The 9,632-nt window shown below is 35.8% G+C and overlaps 1 protein-coding gene across 1 annotated transcript in view; it reads left to right on the top strand.

The window, feature by feature from the left end:
• Positions 1-3,468: 3,468 nt before the first annotated feature.
• Positions 3,469-9,632, top strand: part of LOC121296241 (protein outspread-like) — an 88,608-nt gene continuing 82,444 nt past the window's right edge. The window contains exon 1 of the mRNA XM_041221584.1: positions 3,469-4,345. Within this exon, the coding sequence (XP_041077518.1) occupies positions 4,223-4,345 (123 nt within the window). The 5' untranslated portion in view covers positions 3,469-4,222. The remainder of the gene's footprint in view (positions 4,346-9,632) is intronic.

Raw genomic sequence — 9,632 nt, 5'->3', positions numbered from 1 at the left:
TAATTTCCACTGTTAGCGTTTCTCTTTAGTCACTCAAACTGGGCCTCAGAGCTTATCATCTAGGTCCTTCAGTAAGTGGTGCAGTATACAGAGGACAACCTTATTGAAGCTTTTGTTTGAGACGTAATAACTTTCTAGCAGTGTTTTTTATCAAGAGACATTGGATAAGTAAAAACAGTAGGATACATTAGACTAAATAAAAAGGCAGTTGGATAATTAGACCAAAATAAGTAGGAGGTTGCCGGTTAGATTAGGTCATTTAAGCATAATTTAAACATGATTATGTAGCCTCCAACCAAACTGAACAGTCTTGAATGCATATGAGAAAGCTGACAGAGAACGTGAAACATACCCAACCTTTCCCATGAGAATGAAGATTTGCTGCTTGTGTGTAAAGGAGTAGGGGCCACACAGGTAAGCTTGAAGAGAATGTATACATCACAAAAGGAGAATGTTATGGGGATGCCAATGCATGACCACAAACCAAACCCCTAGCAACTTTCAGAGGAATTTAAGAAAGGGAGTGACGTTGGGACGGCATGAATTGTTTTATGCAATTGGACATACTCATTCCGATGTCCTGTATGTAAAATTAAAGCCCTTTTTATAATTTTGAATGAATAATTGCCCTTTCAGTAGGTGTTCTATGACCGTATAGGTCAAAAGTTCTTGGAGTAACAGTTTTAGTTTTCCATTAATGGAGCAGAATGTTCTTTGCAGTGTTCAGGTACAGCGCCTTTCTTGTTTCATGACATAATATCAGTATTTGTGAGTGCAGGTTTGAGAAGCTTTCAAAAGAACATGTCTTTGCTAAGCCTTGGCTAAATAGTCACACATTTATGTCAACATTTCTGGAATGTAAGCAAAGATCTAAATTCTCATTTTAAATTTGCAACCCATAATGTAAAATGTGAATTAAGGGTTTCAGTTTATTTTGTGTTACAACACACGGTGAAATATTGTTAAACCGTTAGTTCTGAAATCATAGAAGTGATGAGACAAAACGATTTTATAGGGTTTGCCATGAGAATGTTTGTATAAAACATTTTATAATAGTTTTGAATTTTTTTAGGAACAAGGGGTCAATCCTTATGCTTGAGGCATGTTTATGTTGATTGCTCATGTCTATGTTTCTCACTGTCACATCAACACAATTTTCTGTATCTCTGGGACTTCATTTCACCAATTTGAAACTTACTTGTACCACCCTTTGAGAATGTGTTGGGTGACCTTGAACTCAACCTTATATCCAATGTGGCAGCTTTACAATGTTTCCCAAACTGCTGAATGGATTTCTGTCAATATTTAGCCAGTAATTACCCATTATATAAATGTTTGTTGATTTTTTTTTTTTTTTTTTTTTTTTTTTTTTGAGCAAAATAGCAAGCTAGCCACTTTCTTTGTTTTATTTCATTTATGTTTAAATTAAAGTTTGTTCACGGTTATTTTTAAAAGGTTGAATTAATTTCCTGTTGTCGTTTTATTTTGGACTTACAATTGGATCATATGAGTGTATGAGGTGATGCTGATTGTATTTTTTTTTTTTTATATTATTAAAGTAAAAAAGTATATTGACATGCAACATCATTTTACTTTTATTTTTAGAATTGTTTTGGTATGATATTCTCAAAATATTTAAAGTTTAATGAAACCCATACTGAGTGTCTGTCTTAAACACAGCCTGAATGTTTGGTTGAAAGAGAAGCAAAATATGATGAATAAAACTACATATAAAATTTAGAGGCAAGGCTATAATGAAACAGGTATTTTGCAGCATGCTTAGTATTTTGAATCAATACAGGTGCAGTGCTACAGGCTACCTATGAAAGACTGATTGGTTAGATCAAGGAAAGTAGAGATATTGAATGCGTAATTCCCATGTAACATTTAAACCCTTGGATTGAAACTAGAAACCCAATTGGCTATTGATAATAAATAGTATGTGCTGTTGCCTAAAAAAAAAAATCATCTAATGTCGACCAGTCAACCCAATACCCTTGATGCAGCCCCACAGTAAACAAAATGACAGCTCAACTGCAGCATCGCAGATTTATTTCTACATCCCTAGGGCTATTTGTTACAGTTTAACTCTTGGGCAATTTTTCTGTTGACCTCCAATACAAAGTGGCTGTCCTAAGTATGTATATTCTTAGTGTCAGGGATAAACGTCTGATATACTGACCAATTAAAGTTTAGTCTTGGGAACCATGAGATAATTTACTTTTTTTTGTTCACAAAATCACACATTTCTTGTTACTACAACAATTCCATATACAAAAGTACAAACATGTACACTACTAATTATTTCAAAAAGGTCACGAATTATAATCCCTAATACTAATCTTTGGTGTTTGTGTTGGTCTTTTAATTTACCAATTGAATTTGCAAATGCACAAGACTAACATGAAACCTATATGAAAAAACTACATTTATATTCAACGTGTTCAGCTATAGGTAACTATGCAGGAAGACTATAGGGTAACTCATTAAATGGTTTCAGTGCAGTATACTAACAATGTTCATATGCATTGGTTTAATAAATTTGTTTACCAGTCAGCTGTTTTGAGTGGTGCTCGTTTAGTTTATTCACTTTGTACCTGCCATATCCAGACCCAAATAGTCTATACTTGCATACCCTGCTGTACTGGAATGCTTTGAAATTATTTTCAGAGCCTATAATAGTTTGCAGTGTTAAAAAGTAAAAATATTTTGTGATTTTAACAATTTAAAACCAAGCCTTTACAATGTCTGGACCTTGGACTGCTGGGCAAACTGGAAATAATTTCAAACATTTAAATTTTATATGATTTAGAATTTTAGATGCACAATTGAAATATTGTACCTTTTGTTTTTAGTTTACAAACAATATTTTGTACAAACTAAGTAAACATGGGGGTTTATTTTACACACATTTTCATTAAATCTATGGAAACTAATTTTTCAACAGGAATGAAAAGCTAACTTATTTTAAAATAAGCAATGTATTTGTTATAATTTTTTGAAAAATGTATGGGCGAGTTCATCATTAAAACAGACCTACGTCTACTTGCCCTAATAAAAGTGCGTTCTGGGGTTTATTTGCAGGTAGGCTAACTACTGTGTTCAGGAACAGTTGCCTAATACAAAATTATACATTTCACACCTAAACTCGAAGAAAACTAAAGGGGCACTGGTAGTTATAGTGGGTAATGTGAGTTTTTATTTTTTTGTAAATGTGTTGTACTGTTAATAATTACATACAAAGTACGTTTGAATGGTCATACCCTTTTCACTGTGGCTGGCGGTTTCGATTTGCATTCGTACTCCTTTGTCATTTTGAAAATGGCTTACGTACAGTGAGTTGCACCTGAAACATTAAGCAAGCCTCACTGGGTGATAATGGGGAGGCGAAAGTCACATGATTAAATCCAGGGTCTGTTATGAAATCTCCACGACCGATGTCATTAGCAAAATGGAGTGCTGGGGAAAAGGGAAGTCTCGCGAGATTCAATGAAATTCCAACAGCAAATCTGAGTTTGCGACCCTCCTCCATTCAATATTATTAAAAAGAAAAGCAGAAGATCGTTCCCTGGGATGTATTAACGAAAACAATAACAAAATACATACAATCAAAATCAAAACAACGTTCGTGTCTACTCACCACCGCACATTCCGACCGCGGAAGGTTGTTATATTTTTGTCGTTAAAGGGGGATGACAAATCCCGAAGAACTGAATGAAACAAGCAGTGCAAATTCAAAGAGCTGACGACTCGGGAGCAGGGGTATTAGACAGTCAGAAACTTCATCACATGGCAACTGCTAAAATCAAGATATTTCCTCATGCCCTAGCTTAATTTTATTTTTTAGATGGGACCGGAATTGAGTGTAGAACGCTGTGATTTGGGATTTTAACAGTAAACATTCTGGATTCTTCGGAATACCGGAGTTGTTAACGGGTTGGTTTCTTACACAGGCCAAAGACAGCTTCGAGCAAACCGTGAGAGAAAAAAAGGTAGCTTGCAAATCACAGTGGAAACTGTGGAAAGCTGTCAATAAACGGACACGTCTGTCTACACTGCAGCGGTGAAAACGTTATTTGGACCATCAATCTGATGGCTAAGCTGTTTTTACAACTTGGATGAACAATACTGAAATTAAAAACACGAATATTTTTTTATTTCATTTATTATTTTTCTGTACTCGCATTTTTGGAGGAGTGAGAAAAAAACCCCACCGTAAATAATGTCTGGAGCTAAGGACAACACTTGCAGGAAATTCCAGGCAAACATTTTTAACAAAAGCAAATGTCAGAACTGCTTCAAACCAAGAGAATTGCACCTCTTGACCGACCAGGATTTAAATCAGGTAATTAAATTATGATTTAATCTACTTCTTTTTACAACCGTGTGATCTGTATACTGTTACAGCGGATGTGCTTTTCCACTTCCAAAAAAGAAACAAAAAGGACTCGTTGGATTTAGAAGCATGCACATTGATCGGTTCTAACCTGTCAAAAAGGTATGCATGTCCACGCTGAACATTCCTGTAGTGTGCAATCTGCCCCCCTCCATACAGGAGTAATACTATCTGTATTTGAAACAAGCCAAATACTGTATCAAGTTAACTTGTCAATAGATATGTGATGGTTATGATATGGCTGGTTTATTTCTCGTCATTAGCTCAGACAGGGTGTTATATTTAATTTACCACAGATGTTTCAATTTCCAGCGTCCGTTTAATCCTGAGGCATATGTATTGAGTCATGGATCGTAAAAAGGATGCACATTTAGGATTCCAGATGCCGTGTAGTTAGGATATATTTTTGTGTTCAGTTTACTTAAACTTAAGTCTGCTTGCACATTAAATGTTGTTATTTAAGAAAGGAAACGGGTTGGGGGATTATTGTTTTGGCACATTTCTATAACGTAAACATACTTATAACTTTTTTTTTTTTTTAAACATTTAAAAGGCCATTTCTGTACCGCGCAGGTTGAAAATGTCAATCGAAAACATACAAAATAATATGTAGGTGGTATGGTAACACTAGATATACAAAATAAACAAATAAACAAATGTTGCCTACCTGGACTGAAATTACAAATATCTAACTATCACTGTATATATATATCAGTATTCTGTACAGGTCCAGGGGCAAACGGGACCAAGTTATTGAAATAAAATGCAAACTTATATAACACTATAACAGTAATTGAAGGTGTTTGTATATATATATATAATAAGCAATTTGTTTTCTACAGTTAAGTAATTCTGTTAATTCCATTAGATTTTTTTTTTTTTTTTTTTGAGAAAAAAGCTGGTAGTGCATGCTCACAGATACAATTACCAAGCGGACCATGTAAACAAACAGGACTGTTAACATAGTCTGTTTTGTATTAGCAGTAGGCTTCTAGAGCACCAAGGATTAGTATTGTAAGAGGTCTGTGTACAGGGTCAACCCTATTGCTTTTAAAAGACTATCATGCTTTTAAATCTCAAAATTGTTTTTCAGGCTTGGCTTCATACCAGGCTTGTTTCCATATCTCAGTTTTACACTGTGTGGGGGTAGGCCTGTTTTCAGGGTGACCGGTTGAAATATATGGGTTATTGCTGTCCATTAGAGAAATTATGGAAAATGTTGTAGTCCCACCACAGTGCCGACTACAGTGTTTGTTATGGGAGCATTAAAAGGAAGACCTTGAGTTAATAGGCTAAGATTTGTTTTAAAAATAGTAAGAGTTTATAAGCAGAGAAAATGTCCTCTAAAATTTCTTTAATGATTGGCTTTGGTCTATTACTCATATGCTATGTATTGATGTGTTTGTTATAAGATGGCAATGTGGTTTAGGTTCCTTGTAAGCAGCAGATTAAGTGTAACATTGTAATCTCTGACTTTTCTGTTATGAAAGCATTTTTATTTGACTCCCAAAATAATCTTTAAAAAACAAAATATTACATTTTTGATCCCAGTCACAGCTGTTTTCAAGTTATGGTGTCTTAGTAATCGGTGTTTGATTCATGAATACATACATTAATAAATGAATAAATAAAGCAGGTCTACACCATGTCACACCCCTGCTTTGGGGAGTAATTATTAATATTAAGATTAATTTGCACATCTTTAAAAAGAGATACTAAAATATTGAGTGATTGTTCTGAGTGGAGTAAAGTTCTAGCTGTTGTAAATGTCTAGAAAAATATGGAAAAAAGGTGATAAATTGAGGCTTGGCACTGGGACTGGGACTGGCACTGAAAAAAGACGGAAAATGGTAATCATTGAGTTAATTAAATTTATTTTTGTATTTCTAGACTGATTTTTAAAGCAGTTTCAGCAGTGTGAGATCACCTTTAATTGGGTCAGCCCTATTTAGAAATGGAGAGGAGAGTTTTACATGTGTTAAATTATACTGTCAGGGAAATATTGAACTTTGACAAAGTGATTTACCAATGCTCAAAAACAAGATTAATGCAGGTGGACTTTTGTGTAGCCTGATGTCTGGTTACTGTAGAGAGCTTTATGTTTTACAGACTTGGAAACATGCCACAAGATCTAGAACGAGGTCTGGAAATAAAACGGGCAAAAAGCATCCTTCCCCTACAGCAGTAATACATGGATCAGCCCCTTGTTGGAAAGATATAGACCTAATATGAAACATGTCAATGGTTGTAATTTCCAGTCTTTTCAAAGTTTTCTGACCCTGATAATTTAGTGATTTTTTTTTATATGATTTTAGAAGCAGTTTTCCCCTGTTATCTCATTTGATACACAGGCTTATTCAGTTGATCTGAACAGCCAAAGGCATAAATACGTCATCTAAACAGGACCCTTCCTGGCATTTTTCTTATCTTTTACAGACAGTAATACACTTAAAGAGACTTTTTACCTTAAAATTATGATAGCACCCCTCCCCACTAGTTGCACTTTTCTGGGTAGTACCTGGGAATGTCCCTCTATCTGGGCAACAGTCAAACACTTTCTCTCCCACATTGATCTGCTCAGACTGCCCCGTCTTCCATAACTTCCTTTAAAATTAACTTACCATGTGTCTCTCTCTCTTCTCTCTGACATTGTACCTATACTACGTGCTTATTGTCAATGTGCTGTTCTCTCTCTCACTCTCTCTCTTTTATTTTAACCTTTTTATTCGTATATTACTGCAGTTAACAATATAGTAATTGTTTTCCTGTTAAAAAAGTAAAAAAAAAAACAAACAATACAGTTATAAAAACATAAAATAAATTATAATAGCAAAATTGCGCAAGTGGGCCAAGATACACTGTAGGATTCGATACGCATGGGGACAAAATAGTGTCTCACTTCTGCTCACTATGGTAGTTAAAAATGAAACAGCTTCCATACTATACATGTACCATTGTGGGCAGAATTCCAATCTTTAGACTCTTGTCCTTCAGTTCTGATCCACAGTGCACCGACCTGCTACACTTTACTGCCAGTTTTTCCTTTGTTCAAGGACAGAACCTTTGTGTGTCACTAACTTTTCCCTCAGATTTTCTGTGACTAAAAGCCTTTCCAGAATAGTCAGACCTGCTTTAAGAACCACATTCTATAGCAGGTCTAGACAGTCTAACCACGTACCATTAAAACCACAATTAATTGAACCAATTTAAATCTCTAGCCAGTGTTTGCCAGTTAAACACAGAGGTAAACCTTCTTCCAGTAGTTGTGATGAAACTTGGCAAGGACATTCTTGTTAAGAATCTCTTTTTTTGTTTATGTGGATTGATTTTTCAGGACCAGAATTGAACACCCCTGGTCAATAGTGACAGTTGATGTATCTGGTAAAAACTGTAAACTGCAGGTACAAATCATTGTCTCACAGCTATGGGGTTGCTTTACAGCAGGTAAAACATTGGTCTGGGCAATTACACCATATTTCTTACAGTAGTTACATTTTTCTTCTGATTCCTTGTTTGAATGCTGTGAGATCACTAATTCCATGTTAAAAGTCTCAAATTACCAGCAGGGATTCTGTAGTTGAGACACCTTCTGTCTATACTTGTACTGTGCTATACTCAAAGCATACATTGTAATGAAACTTGGTATTGGACGTTCTATGGCACCAGCTGTTCCCTGAATAGCTGGGTTATTATTATTAGCCATATCTTGGGAACCTCTTTTGTGTTTTAATTCTATAGTACTAGGCAGTACGACATATTCATTATCCTCTGCACACTGACTGTTACTGTACAAAAAAACTCCCATTTTTTTTAAAGGTCTAACACACCAGTCCATTAAACCATTTAGTAGAAAGCTACTGTATGGCCCTTCAAGTTCACTTACTAAGGATGTTATACCATTGAATACTTTGTGGTGTTATCATCTTTTCAATCAGATATGAGATCATGTTTTTTATTATAGCGTATGTTTGCAGTGCAGTCTGGCTGGATTTCTGATTCTGTAGTTTCTCGTTTAAATGTAGTAACCTCTGGGTTTTTTACTGCTTGTGTCCAAGTCTTTTCTTTGCTAAGTCCAGCCTCGGAATGTCTGAAAATGATGAGGCAGAGGGGTGATAATTATGGTTTAGAACTATCTTTTGTGGATTATACAGTAATTAGACACACTGGAAAATTAATCCAAGATCTAGATTTACATAATTGCCAAAAACAAAAGTGAGTGAAGTACAACATTTTGAACAGTACAGTACGCAGGTTACAGTACATACTGTAACCAGTAACAGAGTTCTCTGTTTTCTTGCTTTAAGTTTCAGCAGCGGTACAGTAAAATCCACATATGAAATGAGATTCTAAAGTATTGTACTTGTTAAATTAAACATATATAAAAGAAGAAAAGGTGTTAAAACCAAGCCTTGCCCAAGACAACTGGAAGCTGCTAGAGACTGGAAAATGCTGGCAGATGTTGGTCAACGGAACAGCGAGGATGGAGAGTCCGGCTTATCCAGTGGAGGTGGGTTGTCAAGGATTTGTGGCACACTCTACAACCCGGTTTCTCAGAGACGTCGGATTCAGTGGCCAAGAGTTGCGTCTCACAGTGAAGAACTTCTCTGAAGCAGCAGAAAGAAGCAGCAAATGGCTGTGGTTGAGACAGAAATATTCTGGTTGGGGATCTCAAACACAATAGAAAGAAAGAAACGCTGATGTACGGGTAAATAAGCTGGGTTGAGTTGAGTGGGGGACGGAGGGTGATATGCTGGGATGCCAGAATTACCAGCGAGCTCGATTGAGCTGTCGTGGGCTAGTCAACGAAACACAGAGGATGGAAGGTGCCCACTTGGAAGCCAGCTCGGAGCCAGCATCGCAGCCTTTGTGTGTGCTAATGCGCTGCGGAGACAAAATAAGATGATCCCTGGAGCCAACAGTACACTTCATCCATCTACACCAGACCGAAGGATGTCTGCATCATCGTATGGAAGGAAACGCAAATGGATGGAGACCCATATGGATCACATTAGTTTACTGTAAAGCTTCATCTTATAATGTATAACGTAAATTAATAAAGCAAATTACTCTTGATCTCTGCATCATTATCCTGTATTTGTTCAGACATTGTCAGTGAATTAGAAGCAACAGCACAGATTACGTTCTTGACAGTAAATTAGATAAGACACATTTTTAATTTCATGGAATATTTGACAATCAAATATTAACACTTAAAGTGTAAAACCGTATTGATGGT

This window comes from Polyodon spathula, chromosome 21 (genome assembly GCF_017654505.1).
Source record: "Polyodon spathula isolate WHYD16114869_AA chromosome 21, ASM1765450v1, whole genome shotgun sequence".
NCBI classification, from domain to species: domain Eukaryota; kingdom Metazoa; phylum Chordata; class Actinopteri; order Acipenseriformes; family Polyodontidae; genus Polyodon; species Polyodon spathula.
Note: the sequence above shows the minus strand (reverse complement) of the source record. Positions and strands in the feature narration are given on the sequence as shown.